This window comes from Pipra filicauda, unplaced genomic scaffold (genome assembly GCF_003945595.2).
Source record: "Pipra filicauda isolate LSUMZ 115617 unplaced genomic scaffold, ASM394559v2 scaffold108_size2327098_pilon, whole genome shotgun sequence".
NCBI classification, from domain to species: Eukaryota; Metazoa; Chordata; class Aves; order Passeriformes; family Pipridae; genus Pipra; species Pipra filicauda.
The window spans coordinates 867,305-886,580 of NW_024103529.1; the positions used below are offsets into that span (position 1 = coordinate 867,305).

At 37.6% G+C, this 19,276-nt stretch overlaps 1 protein-coding gene across 1 annotated transcript in view; it reads left to right on the forward strand.

Annotated features, from left to right (window-relative positions):
* Window positions 1–210: 210 nt before the first annotated feature.
* The window catches only part of WDR36 (WD repeat domain 36), a 39,099-nt gene continuing 20,033 nt past the window's right edge, over window positions 211–19,276 (forward strand). Inside the window, exons 1-15 of the mRNA XM_027712566.2 lie at window positions 211–382; window positions 2,078–2,105; window positions 4,914–5,014; window positions 5,508–5,625; window positions 6,489–6,621; window positions 8,271–8,325; window positions 9,092–9,224; window positions 10,183–10,358; window positions 10,952–11,072; window positions 13,190–13,255; window positions 14,184–14,267; window positions 15,758–15,912; window positions 16,707–16,821; window positions 18,031–18,196; window positions 18,476–18,584. Coding sequence (XP_027568367.1) covers window positions 236–382; window positions 2,078–2,105; window positions 4,914–5,014; window positions 5,508–5,625; window positions 6,489–6,621; window positions 8,271–8,325; window positions 9,092–9,224; window positions 10,183–10,358; window positions 10,952–11,072; window positions 13,190–13,255; window positions 14,184–14,267; window positions 15,758–15,912; window positions 16,707–16,821; window positions 18,031–18,196; window positions 18,476–18,584 — 1,707 coding nt within the window. The 5' untranslated portion in view covers window positions 211–235. The remainder of the gene's footprint in view (window positions 383–2,077; window positions 2,106–4,913; window positions 5,015–5,507; window positions 5,626–6,488; window positions 6,622–8,270; window positions 8,326–9,091; window positions 9,225–10,182; window positions 10,359–10,951; window positions 11,073–13,189; window positions 13,256–14,183; window positions 14,268–15,757; window positions 15,913–16,706; window positions 16,822–18,030; window positions 18,197–18,475; window positions 18,585–19,276) is intronic.

Genomic DNA, 19,276 nt, shown 5'->3' on the forward strand with positions numbered 1-19,276 from the left:
AGGACGCGCAGTGGTGGCTGTATGTATGTAGCGCAGTGCGCGGGTGACGGTCCTCTGCGTGTCCCAGCGCGGCTGCGGGGTTGCGGGTCCTAGGATGCGGTTGCGTTGCGGGGGCCGCTTTCGGCGGCGTACGGCGGGGCGGGGCTGCCGGCGGAAAGGGGGGCGGGCGCTTCCTGCGGGAGGATGGGCGGGAGGCGGATGCGGACACAGATCGGACACGGACACGTGCGGTGCCATGTCGCGGCAGGACGTGGGGCTCTTCTCTGGGTTCCGAGTGCTCGGCCGCTTCAGCGGGCACGTCCCTCACGTTCTCCGCTACCACGGCCGGCACCGCGAGTTCTACGTGGCCACCGCCGTCGGGCGCAGCGTCCACACCTACAACGTGAGTACATCCCGGCCCCCCCTCGCCGCTTCCCCGGCATCCTGCCTCCTCCAGCCGTGTGGGGCGACCTGCTTCTTCCTCGCCTTCCTCCTCTCCCCGACCTCGCCATAGTGATGCGGGAGCGTGTGCAGGGCTGCGGCGCCCCGGGTACCACGGCCCGGAGGGAGGGATGGAGGCTGCTGACTAAACAGGCCGGGAATGGGCTTGTTCAGCCATGTGAGGCAGCATTGGCCGCTACAGCTTAGCGCATTCGGTTGCCTAAAAGCGGCACTTAAAAGGAAACTTCTAAGATTCAAATTTATGAGTTTTAGAAATCAGGCATTGTTTATTACGACGCGCTGCATGGTCACAGCGCGACGGGTGCCCTGGGAATCGTATCGTCAGAATGCACACCGAGGTATTTTTCACTGCAGCTTGTATGTCTGCATTGCATGATTATTTATTTTTCATTCCTTGCATTCCTCTTATATATTCATGGCATTCCCAGCACTTATTAGCATATATACATGTCTTTATAAGGTCATCAGGGGTCTCTAGGTCTCTTCTCTGTGTTTGGAGCCCCCAAAACTCCAAATGGCCGCCTTGTGAAATGGTTATGCGGTAACTGAGTGTTGCAACTGGCTGCCTCACTTCTTCTCCTCATTGTTTCTTTAAATCACTTGGCTTGGCTATCTGTAGTTTCTGTGTTGTAAATACTATCAATCTTTCCAGAGGAGCACCCAGATGCTGAGGCTTTTCCTTGTTACAGAATAAACCAAAGCTTGCCTGTAGCAGGGATAGTTGTGGGTTAGTGGCTGCACGCTTATTTTTTGAAGGGGTGGGAGACAGGCAGTTAGATCCTATTAAAACTCCTGTATGGAAGCAGATGAGCAAAATTGAGTTCTGCCAGATGAAAGCCTGTGATATAGGCTCATTTCTTGCAGTGCAGAGTCACAGGGTTAGTGCAGAGTTAGAGTTAGAAGGGACCTCTGGACATCATCTAGTCTCACCACCCTGCCAGGGCAGGGTCACCTGGAGCAGGTGACACAGGAACACGTCCAGGTGGGTTTTGAACGTGTCCAGAGAAGGAAACTTCATGACCTCCCTGGGCACAGTCAAAGCATAATCAGTGTATAGAAACAGTAACTAAACAGAAAGGAATTGAATCGAGTGATTATAGTGAACAGTAGAGTGCAGACAGCATGGATCTTCCTCCACCTTTGTGCTGCCTTTTAGTGTTAATTTCTGCCATTCTCTTCACAGACTTTCAACTGAAAGAATAATGATCATCAGTGGGAAAAGATGCTTGCAACTAAAGCAAATTCTATGTGAGCAGATATAAAATTAGAATACAGTGTGCTTGCAGTTAAAATAAACTCAAAACAGAGGTGATGTGGAAATTAAGTTGCCCAAGCTCTGCAAGGTGTTTTAACATGTCTTTAGTTTCCTATGCATTAGGGTAGAATACATCAGGAAGCACATCTTAATTTTACTGAGTGGCTTTCTTTTTGCAAATGTATTTTCCCATTCCTTTTGACCTGCTGTCTGCAAGTTTTCTAGTAGGTGCTGTTGTAAACTAAGATGAATAGTTTTTCTGTTTTGTGAGGTGTGCAAATTAATCTAATTTGGTATCATTCCTAGAATTTTTAATTTCTGTTTATAGCAAATTCATTACAACCAGTCACTAAAAATGCCTTTTTAACATTTTCATTACAGGTGAAGAAACTTGGTATTGTTTCTGTGAGTAAGTATGCACAGATTGTTCATTCCTATCATTTGTGGTTTTTTTAACATGTTTGACATCTGCACTTGATTCTCAACTCAGAAGCAAAAAATAAATTGCATGTACTAATATTTACAATCAAATATGTTGAGAGAAGTCTCAGAAATATAAGATATCAATTTGGAAATAAGACTGCTGTTGAAATTGTAACTTAGTTCTCTTAGAGACATACTTTGTGAACCTTCTGTTCTTATCATCTTAGTCTTCCAAGAACACTCCTAGGCCTTAATAATTGAGCAGTGAATAAAAGTCAAGTATTAATTTATTGAATTAATTTCAGATCCCTTATTTTGATTGTTGTTTTTGTGGTTATTAGAAGACTTATAGGAGTTATATAAAATAATTACATGAAGAAAATATGCGTGGATGAGAATAGAAGTCTTCAGGAATGTTAAGAATTGGTTGTGCTGCTGGATACAAAGGATATGAATTGATGTCCTGATATTCCCTTGGCTATTGGGAACAAAGCACTCTGGGTGTCAGCAGCAGGGCCCATCTTCTTCAGCACCATCACCAGCAGCCTTGGTGATGAGGCAGCATTAGGATAAGTTTGCAGATGATGCTGTATTAGAAGGAGTAGCTGACACCCAGAATGGTAGAGTTTCACTCCAGGGAGCTGATACAAAACACTGAGCCTGGGCCAACTAGAACCTCGCCAAGCTCAGCAAGTGCAATCCTGCACCTGGGACAGAACAAGCTGAGAAATGACTGGCTGCATGGAATCCTACTGAAAAGGAGCTGTGGTTGTACTGGTGCCAAATTGAATGTGGACCAACAACACAGTAGCTGGGAATAGGGCAAGCTGTATATCAGGGTACATTAGGAACGCAGCCAGCTGATAAGGGGAGGCTGTTATTCTCCTGTACTTCATGCTGGTGAGGCTGTTCCTGGACTGCAGTACCCAGTCAGTGTGGTTCTCCTCCTTCCACCACTCCCCTTTCTCCTGCAGGAGGGATGCTGAGGAGCTGGAGAGGTGTCAGGGCCTACAGCATGCAGTATGAAAAGAGACCTTGAAGTAACTGGGTCCGTTTAGTCTTAAGAAAGGACAGATATGGGGTGACCTAGAGGCAGCCTGTTACCTTACAGGTAATTAGATGGCAGGGCTGAATTTGTGGTGGTGATGGTAGACAAAGTAAAAAGAGGCAGCAAACACAGGTTGCAGCTTGAGAGGGTCACAGTGGTGCTCAGGAAAAATGGCCCTAAGAAGTAACTGTAGTATGGTGTAGAGCTTGAGCAGAACTCCTTCCCCAGGAATGTTCAAGACTCAGCTGGGCAGTTAACCCACCCTAGTACTGATGATAGTCTAGCTTTGGGGAGAGCTGATGGGATGCTGAACTGATTAATTTCCAAAGGTCCTTTTCAACTGATCTTTAGATAATTCAGAGGGGTGCATGCTGTCTTGAAAACTAGGGGCTTCTGTCTACCATCAGGTTTTTACAGAGACCTCATAAATAAAATATTTTTCATTAAAAGAGCACCTGTAAACGAGAGAATAAATGCCCCACAACCAGGACTAGATTTAGAAGACCAGCTGTGTAGAGTTAACAGCTGTAAACACATTAATGTAACTTCTGTGTTCAGCTTTCAAAATCATAAAAGCATTGCATATTCTGTTCAGTGAGCTACATCTTCTTACAGAAGTAGTCATCTAAGCTTTTTGAGAAATTAAAATGTTTACGTACAGTATTGTGATTGAAAAAATTAATGCTGTGCCTCTCTCTGTGTGGTGGTGTTGGTTGGTTGATGTTATGTGGTTGGTGCTCTGAACTTTTTAACTGGAGTCTGCCTAAAACTGTCTTAGCCTAAGCAGACTTCATACAGCTCATGTGGAGTACCTATAACCTGGCTGTAAGCCTAAGTCACTTCAGAGGTGCTGTGGGAAGGTGTGTATTATGTTCGAACAAATTAAACCTTAAGTGCAACCTTTTTTATTTTCTTAGTCCTTAGTTTTATCCTTTTGAAGCTGTGCTGCAGTACAGCAAAGGTACTGGTTTCTTTGTGTCTGATAATAATTCATAGTACAAAGCAACATTGTGGGGAAGGCTGGTATGTGATCATGCAAGTTTTTCATCATAGGTGTACTCACACACTTATTTTTAATCTGATGTTTCTTTGTACAGTTGTTAAGTGCTGTAATTTGCATTTTTATGTTTCCCTGGGTTGAGAGTATTTTTTTCCTACAGTATATTTTTCAGTTTTCTACCATTTGAGACCACACCAGCAGTTTCTCAGTGTGGTCTGGAAACTGTGGTCTGGTCATTTCCCTTTTGAGCTAGGAAAGTAGCAGATCCCAATAGTAGGTACTCCTTCTGAACCAGTCATGAGGTGGTGAGTGAGATGTATTCTTAGGGCAGTAAATTCCCAGTTTCTTTACCTGTGATCAGGAAACAGATGCAGGAGTTATTATTAAACTAATAAGCATTGCTAATGCTGAGATGTTGATTTCTCATCTGTGTTTCCAGCCTTCACAAACCTTCACTTACAGTGAAAGTTCAGTAGTTTTACTGTTAAGTGTTTTTCAAAAGAACCACCTTGTGATCTACCAATCTGACGTTACTTATGATGTTGTCACCTTTTTATTGTAACGTTTTATTGTAATATTGTAATATTTGCATTCATCTGAAATGTGTACATTTCTCTAAAATTCAATGTAATATTCAACAGGAGAGCTTTCTTGGTGAGTCACCATGCCAGAGAAATATGTTGTGAGGCTTCCTCTTTCATTATGAGCCTGAGATTTGTTTATCTTTTCTTTTGTTTGATTAACAGGTAATGCTTTGCCACAAGACATTACATGTTTGGCAGCAGATCGCATGCTGATATTTGCTTCATATGACAATATTCTCCACGCTTTTGCCAGGAACAAAGAGGTTTTTATTAGTTTACTTATTGCTTGGTACAAGACAGATGTGTAGTGTTTGTGGTATCAAGACAGTTAGTTTTCTACAGATGTTTATTTCTGTAGATGTTTCGTACCTTCAATTTTAGGGAAACAAACTGTAGAATAAAGAATAAAAAGCTTAAAACAGGAGGATGTAAATGCAAATTCTGTAATGGCTGACCTGTGTTTTATGTATTAATTATAATAGGTAAATAGTTAGTTAAAGATAAAAAAAATAAGTTGTTAATTCACATAAGTGAACTGAAATTAAATAATGAAAAATATTTAGGTAGAATATTTTTGCCAGCAGTTTTAAATGTCAGATATAGTTATCTATCTTCTACTTCAGGTTGTGTGGCCTTTCCATGTGTTTTATTTAAACTTAGTTGCTTTTAGTCTGTTAGCTGTCCTCAGGTATTACGTTAGCATGATATGCTGCCCTAACAGCTTATATTAAAAGCATTTCTATTTTGAATTTTTAGGTGGTTCATACCTATGAAGGTCACAAGGCAAGGATACACCTTCTACAGCCTTTTGGTGATCACATCATCTCTGTGGATGTTGATAATGTTCTTATTGTTTGGAATATACAGTCAGAAGGTGAGAGACTTTTTTTTACTACTTTTTAGGGTAAGATTGTTAAACATTCATTAGTTTAAAAAGGAGTTTATTCAGAAGTAGTTCATCCTTAAAAAAGAAAATTCCTAAATGGTAGTGCTACTTGTTAGTCTGAAGTCCTAATCCTGTAATAATATTTCATGAATGGATTCTGCATCACATGCAGAGACCCAGTAGGGTTCCATATAGGTGTAAAGAGATAATGGTTATATGGAAATTACATTTTAGTTTTCCATTTTCTGGTAAAGACTGTGATACAGCAGCTTTAACTCTATCTCTGAAATTGTGTAATTCCTTGATATTTACCAGACTGCGTGAGACTAAATTCTGATGAATAATCTTCTGATTGCATCAGCATCTTCTCGTGCCATTGTCAAGCGCTTTATGAAATTGTGCTTCAGTGTCCCAAACTTTTTCCTTTAGAAAGCATTGCCATTGGCGTGACCAGTGTTATCCCCTGGATCTTGGGCCTCAAAAGTGTCTGTAAATAGGCTTTAGAATTTGAAGTTGCTAGGACAAACAGAAGGCATGCTAATCAGATGAGGTGTTTTGCTCAGGCAGGAGCAGGAATCCCTCAGAAAGATAAAAATCGCTACCATTCTGCCAGTATTGCTGTAGTAGGTAGGCTTATACGGAAAACATGTACCTTGGAGCCAACAGATGTTACAATGTAAAGCTGAGACTGTCCTGTTGCACATTAGCTAATCCTTTAATGTAAGAAATACCAGTAGCAGGATTTGTAAAGTAAACATAATCTCTGCTTTTTTACATTTGCAAAGGGATGACAAGCCTGCAGATTTGTAGGGGTAGCCACACTAACACTGTTTCTTACCTTTTTTTTGCAGAAGAGTATCTTCAAGTGGATTTTGATAAAGCCACTTTTGTAGTTTCTGCACTTCTGCATCCCAGCACCTATTTGAATAAAATTCTCCTTGGGAGTGAACAAGGAAGCTTGCAGCTGTGGAATATAAGATCCAAGTAAGATGCTTAATAACTTGACTACACTTCATGCCCCGAGTAGCTTGATATGCTACAAATAATACTTTTAAGTATTATAGGTTTTGAACATGGAATCTTTTACCAAGTATTGGCAAAAGTTTTCAATTAGTCTTTCTCCAGGAACAGAGAATGCTGCTGCCTCCTGAATGCTGACACCTTTCAGGTTGCATGTTGTTTGCTCTCCTTGCGAAAGGTTGTTCAGGACTTTTTTTTTTCAAATTTCTTGAAATCACATAGCTTTCCCATGAAAGCAATTAAAATAATAGTAAAAGCATGTTCAGGCCTTCTGCCTCCCTTCTAGCTTAATTTTTTGGTTGTTGTGGATACAAGGAAGTGTTGACAGGTATTGTGGACGTAATTACTAGCATTTGAGCCTTACACTCAAGAGATGTGTAGATATGCCATTGTCTCTGAGCATGTCTGAGTAGATCATCATTCATAACGTCAATATTTCCTGTTTACCAAGATCACTCGCTTTTCTAACTCATGAAAGTTACAAGTACAGTGAGTTTCCCTGCATGTTGATGTACACGCTGCAAATAGATGTTGTCAGCTTGCTTAATTCAGTGTTTTATTTTCATAACCACTGCATACTTTAAATTGTATCACTGTTATTTCTTTTGGTTTCATATTCTAATGTTTTAGAGATGCCTTACATGCTATATAAATCAGGAAATAGGAATAACCTAAAAATACAGAAAAGTAAATGTCTCTACTCATAGTATTTTTACATCTATTCAATGCCTGTCACAGCATCTTGAGATGCAGTACATCCTAGATGACAAAAAGTCTACCTTAGATGGCTTAATTTCTCTGTTAATTGTGTAAAAACTTATGGCATGTTACTGCTCTTTTAGCGGTATTGCTGGGTTAAGCACGATATGTTTTTGCCTGTTTGTTCCCTCCATAGATTGTTTTGTAGATAGGAATGGAAAAGCTAGACCAAAAAAAAAATATAAGAATTGAGGGGAAAGTTTGATTGTATCTGGCAAGAAAGGAAAGTGAGAGGTGGTAACATGACTGGTAGCAGTCTTTTAAGAATGTCAACCTATGCCTGTGGTGATAGAATAGATTTTAATCGTGTCCTTAAATAACGTCTTCACAATTTCACTCTTAATATGTGCTGCATGACTGCCTTGTCTTTGAGCGGTCCTGCTTCATATTTTGGCTGTTACCATGTCTGAAAGGAACAAGATGGTGTGTGCTTGTAATACATACTAGTGTCTTAATTTAGGGAAGTTACTCTGCACATGAAAGATTTGATTCTATTAGAAGTTGAATCAAGACTGGCTTTTTATGTTGATGTTGAGAATTCTGCAGAGGTGTGATCGTGACAGAAATGCATGGGGAACAACTGGCATAGAAGAGTCTTCCTCCCTGTTCATGGCATATGATTATGTCACTGTTGTGGGATTAATGCATGACACTAAATTTTTCAATAAAAATGAACCATAAGTTTTATTCTTAACCCTACTTATTAGTGTCACTGGTTTTTTTTTTCTTTTATCTGATTTATAAAAACAGAAAGCTGATTACTTTTCCATGTAAGTGCATATAAAGCAGCCATTTTGTCATGGAAGATCCCCCAGGGTTAATTGATTTATGGATTATGTGTGTTTGTTTTCCAGCAAACTCCTATACTCATTTCCAGGATGGGGCTTTGCGGTCACAACTCTTGCACAAGTTAGTACTTTTGTTGCCTTTTATTTTTCTGCATAACTGGTCAGCTGGCAAATTATAATTGTTAAAAATTACAGCAGTAAAGATGGCTTTATTCTCTCAAGGTATTGTAATAACCTTCTCTTTAGTGAAGGTTTGTTACCTGCTCTTCCTCTAGTCCTAGTTATGTTGCATTTAGGATCTTAGTTGTTTTGTGTTTATCACATCTATAGTCTTCACTAAATTGTATAAATTCATAGAAACAGTTTGCATTACACGGTAGTTTTTTGCTAAATTTATTTTGCTTTGGGGGTTGATAAAAGGTAGATTTTGCTGATTCAAGAAGAGATTTTGTAATTGTATTTGCTGTGGGTTTTTTTTTAGATGTAAAAATTAATTTAAACTTATTGGTAGCATTGATGACAGCTTTGAAAAAGGTCAGCAGTTGTCCAGGATAAAACTTGTACACATGGAGGTGTGTGGCAGGGTATATAATGAATAATAACCAGAGCTACTGGGCACTAAAGTGATGTGTTTTTCAAAGGATTCAAAGCTGCTGGAAACCAATAGAGACTAAGCACAAAATCTTGCATCTCTTTTGGTTTTTTTTGTCAGATCTTCAGTTTTGCGTTACAGTGATATAGATAGAAAATCTCATGCAAGATGCCTTATTTTTTTTCTTTACTCTTTGTCCCAGACTTAGATACATTGTCTTGAATGTATTGGCATTACCAGTGTGGCTGCAAGCTTTTTCTTTTTCATTTTAGTTGCTGTTCAATTTTTCTTGCAGGCACCAGCAGTGGATGTTGTTGCAGTCGGTCTTGTATCTGGTCATATCGTTGTACATAATATTAAGTTTGATGAAACTCTGATGAAATTTCAACAAGACTGGGGTCCCATCACAGCAGTATCTTTTCGTACAGGTAAGTCTTAGCATTTTTTTAGTGAAAATATGTATAAAATCACTAAAACTAAGTGGGACACAGGAAAATATTTTTTGATAAAACATTTCAGAATCAAAATTTGTGCTGAGAGTTCTAGTTTTCAAAGGCTGAAGGTAGTATAGAGAAGTTACCAATAAGTAAGGGAGATCATGCATTTTCATCATGATTTATAGTGCTATTTTATAGCATTTTCTTGTATTCTGACTCAGTGCAGAGGAAGTGTGACATACAGCATTTTTGGAAAGAAAAGTTTGTTTACAGTGTGCCAAGAGCTAGCACAGTACAGTTATCAGAGTTAGTGCAGAGTAACCAGTACACCTTAGTTTACTGTCCAAACCTACTTCTCAGCAATGTCTTACCCTCCAAATAAAGTTAGAGTGTTAATGGTTGTGTGACTACTGAATGGATGTAACTGGGGAACACTGTTTATTTTCACAGCTTTTTCTTGTCTAACAAGTATGTACTAATTACTAAAGGTAGTTATTTTGATGTTGATCCTTCCAGCGAGCTGTTGATACTGAATCTAGTCTCTCATTCAAAAAGAGAAACTCGCAAATCTTATCAGGATATAGATTGATGTAGACCCTGTTGATGATGAGTGGTACTGGAGAAAACTGTGAAAAGACTTTTGAGAAGTAGAATGTGTCAATATCTCTTGTGCTTTCAAAGCAAAACTTCTAACACTTACTGCTGGATTTAGATATTTTGTTGTTATCTGATATGAAACTGGTTTTATTATCAGTGAGCTTTGTTTCTTTTCTGATTGAAATACTGGAGTGTTATGGTTAAAACATATTTATAGCATCAACTTGAGATTTTTTTTCTTGTGATTTTAGCTTTTTCTTCATCAGTTCTGCATCAGTTTAAAGATGTGAGAAGTCAATAAAGATGTGCTGAATGTCAACAAACAAACCTTTTTTTACTTTTTTTTGAGCAGATGGACACCCAGTAATGGCAGCTGGCAGCCCGGTTGGACACATTGCTTTGTGGGATCTAGAAGACAAGAAGCTGATGTGTCAGATGCAAGATGCCCATTCCACAGCAATAGCTGGCATGTCGTTTGTCCCTGGAGAGCCACTTCTTATTACTAATGGTGCTGATAATGCTCTACGGGTGAGTTACAAGAGCTGCTGCTGTCTGCTGTTGCCTTTTTCTTCTCTGGGAGACCTGCAAAGTGTAAATGTTTAGTTTGGATTTGAAGTAGCAGTTCTCAAATGAAACAAATACAGCAAAACTCAAGTTGCTGGTTCCTCAGCTGGACTATAGTTTAATGATTTGCTACCGTTTGCTACCATTTAAGTAATGGCTACCATGGTGCCATTGCTTCATTTACTGCTTCGTGGTAGCGTTAAAGAACAAAGCTTAAGATCCACTTTTCCAGAACCATACTTTATATCCTGGTACACTATCTTAAATCTTGATCCATTTTTATAACGTTTTGGATCACAAGCAATTGCTCTTGATAAAACTCCCTTGTGCTGCATGTCTTCTGGTGCCATCAGCCTTTGGTGGAGGGGTGGAATGAACAGCAGGAAACAATTAGTTTCTGTGACAGAAACTTCAAGAGTTTTAGGGTGAAGGATGAAAGCCAGCATGTGAAGTTCGCTGCACCAGCTCCCAGCTAAACCTGTTCCACTGACTAGAGGTGCACTTACTGACAGGGCAATGTTTATCAGCCTTGTTTCTCTGCTTATTTTGGGATGCAGGTGTGGATTTTTGATGGACCTGGTGGTACAGGTCGTGTATTGAGAAGCCGAATGGGACACAGTGCACCACCAACAAAAATCAGATACCATGGGCAAAATGGAGAGCAAATTCTTAGTGCAGGTATGAGTTCTCATTTTTGTTTATCAGCCTGATTTCTTGCTGTGATAAAGAAAATGCACACAGTTAAGTGTCTTTGTTTTATTAATAAACTAGATTATATTTCATGTGTTGTGTATATGTATTTATGAAACATAGTAAGTAGTTAATGTAGACAGTGTCATTATTACTGCAGCAAACTGTTTCACTTAAGCTGAAAAGTTCGAAGCAGAATAACATCGGAGCTGCTTTTATTATCTGTATTTATGTATTTGATAAATAAAAATCGATCCATTATCTCCTGAGAAACTATCAGCTGGTCAAAATGAAAACCTGTAACAGCTAGGGAAATCTGGTTGTGACAGGAAAAAAATAAACAGCATAATGCATTTAGTAACTGAGAGGAGCCACACTGCTTTTCCCACTAGTTTGAGCAAGCTTTGTTGCTTGTACTGTCTTTGTAATTTATTATGGCTCAGTTGTGTCTGTATTATATATTTTCAAGGCTGCTTCTTACCGAGGTATTAATCTAGAAGTGTAAAAATGCATAAGTGACTGACCTTCCTTAGAAACTAGCATATTTAAAAATCTCTTAAAGGACCCCTTAGGAAATGATGTGCTAGATCAGACTGTTTTGTACTCCAGTGCACTTAAGTAATGGAATGGTAGAGACTCTTCACCTAGTCTTTACTTACTGTTAAACAGTGAATTGTTTAAGTGGGCAACATTTGACAATGTTACGCTATGTTTTGATGAAATGTTACATCCAGTATGGCACAGCAATAGATGGTGCTAAAACTCCATACTGAAATGTCTTGCTGGCCATCCAGCTCTTAACTTGGATTCAAGTAACAAGTGCTTTGACAGTAATTCAGCTCACACAAGATAAACCACAGTATCAATTAAATCTTGCTTAACCAATCTTCACATTTGCTTTTGCAGTTTACTGCAAAACATATGGAGAGGACACAGAGGCAACCACTAAAATGAAAAGGATCTCGAGCTCTGAGATCTGATGTATCTGCAGTGTAAAGAAATTGTCTCTCTACATTCCTTTCTGAAACAGTGGTAAAACTTTGTGCAGCAGAAATGAGGTAGCAATACTGCGAGGTGTCTTTCAGGTGCTAGTGGTTTCCTTAGAACAGGCATCTCTACAAATTAACTTTGTAAAATATCACTGTTGTCACAGATTTACCTCATGCTTAACCTTTCTCCCAGTTCCAAATACACAGATCCTGACTTACGTCTCCATCACAGCGGCAAGGAAGGGTTGCTAGAATAGTGTAATTGTTCAATTGTCTTTCAGATTCTTTAAGTTCACTTTGACTAAATTTCTGTTTCTTTACTTATTTGGAGTAGTAAAAGTGTTTTGTGATTCTTGTGGTTTTTAAGAATCATCTCAGTGCCTTTAATTTTGCGTGTGTTGTGCAGTTTTGTTTTCTGTTGGGTTTTGGTTCTGCCTTGTCCATGTCTCCCCCACCAAGTGGACCTGTTTGCTAGTTTCAAATTTGAGCTTTCTATCTCTGTATTAAATTCCTATCAGTTCTGTGAACATTGGTCACTGGGTAGAGTAGGAGAGTCCCATTAGTGTCCTGGTTACAGGAAAGATGGACAACCCAGCTTTTACCATTTTCGTTTGGGTTAGCTTGCTGAGTAACCTGGATGTAGTTCTTAATCAGTCACAGCATGTATTGGTTAGAAAAATAAAGGAAGGAATGTTGTAGTTATTGAAGGGAGTATATGACGTCATGAGAAAGCTTTGGAAGTATTATGGAGGTATTTGAAGGATGCAACACTTTATTTAATGTTCTAATTGTTGAAAGCTGGGTACAGCAAGATATTGTGGTAGAGAAAGGAACAGGGACAGAGGAATTAACATGGAAAAGATGTCCATAAAGAGGTGTCATTCTGGTCATGTGTGGGGCAAAACTGTAGGAATGGAATGTAGGCCATAGAAAACTAGGCTTCATTAGTTATGCTGTTTATAGTGTATCTGTATTTTTTCTTGGACCAGAATTTTTAGTAAATGCTTTATGATGCTGTTTGAAGTTGCTTATTACTTATCCTTTTATTTTCATTTCTCAAATAGATTATGCAGAAGTTGATTTTTGCCCTTCTCTACTCTGCTAATTTTTTGTCAGGTCAAGATGGAACATTGCAGTCCTTTTCAACAGTGCATGACAGGTTCAATAAAAGTTTAGGACGTGGTGAGTATTTCAGTCAAAGTACAAGTATTGGTGAAAAAAAGCTCTGAAAAGTGTTTATGTAAATGTTAAGCAGGCTTTATTTTCCCTTTAACTGTTATATACAAATTAGTCAACTCAGTTGTTCCGTAAACTCAGTCCTTCCTGCAAAGTGTACTTTCAGATTTGTTTGTACTTAAAAAAAGTAATTTCCATAGCCTGGCACTATATGCTCCTTCACCATGGGAAATGTTGGGCACGACTTTTGTATTTAAAATGTATAAGGCATTAGCTGACATTTAAGTATGTGTAATTACAACTTTTTACCATATTCCTCTTCTATGTAGTTGACTAAATTGATATTTCATAGCTTGAGTTCCTTTGATCTAATGTAGAGTTTAACTTAAAACACATCTTGCACACAGTGCCATGATATAGTTTGGAGAGCAAGGATCAGAAAGACTAAAATAATTCTTAGTTTTAAGTGTTTATCTATATGGTTGTATATGTATTTAGATCTGTTTGAAAAGACATATGCAGATTAATTGGTTTTGTATATATATCCTTTGGGTATAAATTTGAAATTCCCAACTCTTTGGTTATTGAAGGGGCTGGGTGTTACATATTGCTTTGTATAGTCATGTCTGTATGACCATGTTTTTAGCTGTAATGGGGGAACTTCTGCCTCAAGACTTCAGCACAAGATCCTGGAACAAATAGGCTGAGTAGTACATCTGTGTAAAAGGCTGGTGATTTGTTCAGCATCACGTGAATGTTGACAGGAACTCTGATACTATTCTTACCTCTTCAAACCCTAGGGAACAGCACTGCTGTGTTTATATAAACCAGATTTTTCTGTTAATAGGAACGTTACGCTTTGTTAACAGTCCTTTTTAAACCATTATTCTCATTTGTCATCATGAGACTGAGACATTTATCTTCTATTTTTAAGGTTCAATTAACAAAAAGAAATCAAAAAAGAAAGGTCTTAAGCTTGACACGATGGCACTTCCACCAATTACAGCCTTTGCTTCAGGTAAGTGGTCTTTCACATACATTACAGAGTAAATGTTAATACAGTATCATCATATATTCGTTTTGTCTTTTAACCCTCAAGACACTACTGTTTTGAAAGCTCATGATATAATAAGATGAGATTATTGAGCATCTGTGGCCTTTCATGAGTTGTTGACAGGTTAAAATTACATTTTATTTTGTAAAGTTTTCCAATATTTCAAAAAAAGCATTTTCCTTTGAACGTCTGTCTTGCTCTTTGGCTTGAAAATCTCCTGCCAGAATCTTTTGGTGTATATATTATTCCAGCTGGAGAACCAGCAATTAGAGAGGGGATGAAGATCTTTTTGAGCTGAGGAAATCTCAGGAACAATGTCTGATTTTGATTCCTCAGCTCTTTCATTTCAGTGACTTTTCGATGTCAAAGTTCAAGCAATCTGTTCATTTGTAATTCAGTATGCAGATAAAGAGCCTAACTTTTTTGAAGCAGAATTACAATTATCTTTGCTTCATCAAAATGTGCTTCTTTAAATTAATGACCTCCTCTTGAAGTCTGTTTTGTCTTAAGTATAAATATTTTCTCTTCTGAGGATAGTTTATTGTTTCCTATGTTGAAAGATCTGGATTTACAGTTTTGTGTAGCCATTTGACACATATGACATTCATATTTGTAGTGATACAGACATTTATACTTCAGTGATACAGACTATCTGTACATACTAGTTGCAAATATCTCTGTGTATTTTTAAAATTTATATTTAAATATAATTAATTTTGAATTAATTATTTTTAAATTAATATTATACCTTCTTGCATTTGGAGACATAAACCCCCCATTTATTTAAATATGTTATGGAGTTGTTTCCTTTTTGCTATCTTGTCTTTGGTAAAATGAACCTGTTTGTATCTCCTTTTAGTCTTTAAAGTTCAAGAAATATCCAGTTTCAAACTCTCAATTTTTTTTAATGTATATATTATGGAAAAAAGGCAAACTTGCTCATTATTTAGACTTTTATATATAATATTTGACTACAAAGTTTGGATACTGAGCTTTGGAGAAACAAATTTTCCTGGAAATGCAAAAAAAGTGTTTTGCTGTGTGGAGCAGATTTAGCTCTTAATCCCAGCTTTAATTTGTTTTATGGTGGCTTCTGCTGCTTCAACAGCTGAAGAAACAGCTAACAGACTCAGCTGGAAATGTGTACAGATGGAGCAATTTAAGCCACTTGCATTGGAATACGCTTTTCAAACTGCATAGGCTAAAACATACAAAGACATAAGACATCCAAAAAAATGCTTGTGGTTCTGTTAGCATTTATTTGCACTACCACATGCACAACATTTTGCCAGGTGTTTTTTTCTCTATGGCAGCCTTTCAACTGTGCAACAAGAACAATAAATATGAACTGTTCTGTAGAAAGTTATTTCAAAATACTCTTTCCTAAGATATCAGAAAAGTTTGTTTGACTTTAGAATTACTGTTTGTAAAAGGACTATATGTTGCATTTGCAGAAGTGGCACATCAGAGTGACTGGGATGGTATTATTGCCTGCCATCAAGGGTATATAACCTGTACGACCTGGAACTATCAGAAAACTTCTATGGGAGCTCATAAACTGAGGCCTGAAGAATTTAGCAAGTACAAACCTATTGATATATATGCAACAGTAAGTTTATTTCTTATAATGTTTCTTCAGCATTACAGTGTATGTAAAATGCTTTACAACTTGAGTTGGACACAATGACATTGTGTTGAACCCACAATGAAGGCAATACAAATGTTTACTGAGCTTTACCTGCTTCATAGACTAGTAGTTACTGTGGCACACTTCATGTGCTAGGCATTGAGCAACTCCTATATCTTGTGATAAATTGTTTTTCTGACCTTGTGTGTAGTAGTTAAGTGGTAGATAAAATAAAGTTAATTGTAAGTACCTGGTTTTCTTTTCGCTACTGGATTGCTTTGGACTGTATTTTTCCAAAGACAGCTAGACCGTTGTTTCTTTGTTTCTTGCTATTTAAACTCTGTGTGAACTTGCCTTATTTTAGGGTGCCACAGGCAATATGGACATTCAAAGAGGCATGCAGTCACCATGCTTACACTTTATCTTAGAGATTGAATTTGTGGATGTCTTGATTTTTTGGGTTACAGTGTTGATATTATTACATATGGCTTCTGATGGATGTCACTAAACTTTCATCACTAAGCAGTGGCCTTTTCATTACATGTTGACTATTTGCTTATTTTAAGAGCTCCTCTCTCTACTTTTTTGAGATGTAAGTTGTTGGTTCTGTGCAGGTTTCCTTGAAGAAGTCTAATAAAAATATATTAGTATTTTGTATTCCTACATATTTCGTATGCTATGTATCATCTAACAACTTTGCTAATTGATATACACTCAGAATTTTTTTTCATAGGTTCTTTGTTTTGTTGTTTTGTTTTTTTTTATTCCCTTGAAAGGCAGTTGATATTACCTCATGTGGTAACTTTGCTGTAATTGGGATGTCAACTGGACAGGTGGATGTGTATAACATGCAGTCTGGCATTCACAGAGGGCGTTATGGCAAAGAAAAAGGTAAGGATTGCTAGACTTTTAAAATACTGGCTCTGAAAAGAACAGCAGTAACCTGTTGTTCTGTCATCTAGGATATTTAACATAGGTTCTGAGTTGAATTTGGGAATCTTTTCAGTGTCTCTGATTACCATACACTGTCCTATGTAGCACTGCAGACAGAAACCTCATTTGAAGGACAGGATCCTTGCTAGTTTTAACAGGTCTGATGTTAGCATATCCTTGGTTTTAATTAACACAAGATTGTCAGTTCCAAAATGGTTAGCACCAAAATGAAATCCTCTGGCCTCCGCTCTTTTTGAGATAAGCACATTTCTTGGCTTCTTGTTACAAGGTTCTGTCTCTGAGATAAATTTTCCCATCTGTTTTGTGCTCCCTGCTTAAAAATTAAAGAATATTTTACGTGAGTGGGAAATTAAAATCCTAAACAAGTCTATTTCTTTGCATATGGTATTATTTTTAATTACCCAGCTGCAAAATTATGACGTAATGTGACAGTGGTCTGTCGTTTCCTTTTAATGGTTGCATACATACATATTTCATGTCATGTATCCTCATGCATGTTTTTTGGTGCTCAAGATCTGAATGTTTTGTTGTAGAAACAAGGAAAGAACCTTTAAACATTACTGGATTTTTAAAAGCATAGGAAACATGAAGTGATCTCCTAATAAAATAATTGGTTGATAACAGGATGAGTTTTCTAATTTTAGTTACTGGCCAGTAGCTCTAGGCATAGATAAAGAAATAAAATTGATCCAAACCCAGAGGAGCTATGTCTTACCTTTACACTGCAGTGTAAAGTAGCCTAGGAAAACTTCCAGACTTTGTGCTGGAACCAAAGCTGGAAATTTTTTCTGGAGTGGTCTGGCCTCCTGGAGGCATTCCCTAAGTAATTCAAAAAGTCTCTCAAATCTCACACTCACAAAAAGCTCCCCAAAACTGAAAACAAAAATATGAGCTAATATTCAGCTTCAGCTGCTCACAAATTTTTACTTGTATTCCAGGTGTTTACTTGAAAGCAGTTTTGTTTCTGTACAGGTTAAAAAAAATATGATATTGGAGCAGTCTTGTCAGGTGGCTTTAGAATTGTTTGTCACTTGCTTACTGCTCATTCAGTGTAGTTAGGCAAAGACATATAGAATGGTTTTTGGCATTCAGTTGATTTCTACGCTAAGTTTAAATTCTGAAATAATACTCTCTCTTGATTTGCAGCACATGAAGGGGCCATTAGAGGGGTAGCAGTGGATGGATTAAACCAGCTGGTAATCACAGCTGGTAGTGAAGGATTAATTAAATTTTGGAAATTCAAAACTAAAGAGCTAGTTTACTCCACTGAACTTTCTTCTTCTCCAAGTGCAATTCTGCTTCACAGAGATAGGTAAGAAACTGAAGCTATTCCATGTGCATGTTGTTTTGCTGTACATATTTGTCTGAAATGGCAACCAGCATTCTAATTAAGTTTATATATTTGATGCTTTGAAATATAACTGACTACTAGACACAAAACAAAATTATTACAAGATATTTTATTAGACTGAAGGAGTGTAATACTGATATTATCCAAAATTATTTTAGGATAAAAGATACCTGGAGAAATGTTAGGATATTTTTTGTATCTCGAGGATTCACTATCATATGTGTCAATCTTTCTTGGCAGTGGTATTTTGGGAATTGCCTTTGAGGACTTCAGTATTAGTGTTTTGGATATAGAAACCAGGAAGATTGTCAGGACATTCTCAGGACACCATGGACGGATTAATGACATGGTAATTGTTAACTCATTTTCTGTAAAGGTGACATAGACAGATACGTAATTAATTTTAAAGATAATTAATTTCTCTGCAGGTATTAAGTCACTGAGTATTATATTCAGCTGTGAATTGTGGAGTTGTAGTTCAGCTCTACAGCAGTTTTGGCCATGTTAGTTTTCAAGTTAAAATGTATAGTGTTGGAACGGCCATCTATTTTTAATGTACTTTGGGATTTTACTATAATTTTACCAGAAGCTGCTTTTGGGTCAAACAAATTAAAGCATTAGGAATAATGAAAAACACATTGAGAAGCAAAACTGTACAGTAGTCTCAGCTGTGTACATAGAAGAGATGAGTCAGGTGTAAACAGATCTGAGATTACACTACACAATGACCATTCCTTATTTACATCTTATGTAATAGTGTTTTGTAGAGTTCATTGCAGTAGTTTTTAATTCTAAATGCTACTAAATGAGTAGTTATTTCATTTTTTCAATTTTATGCTTAGTGGTTTTCATCACTAACAGTCAAAGCGCTTTGGTCCTGATTTTATAAGTCAGATCTGTCCTGTGTCATATATTTAAACCTGTTTCAAAATAGCTTTTCTCACAACAGTGTGTTTTCAGTTTTGGTTTATCACGAGACCATTTCATCGTGGTTTTAGGCAGCAGTCTAATCTTGACAGTGCCTCTTGTAGGGATTGGCTT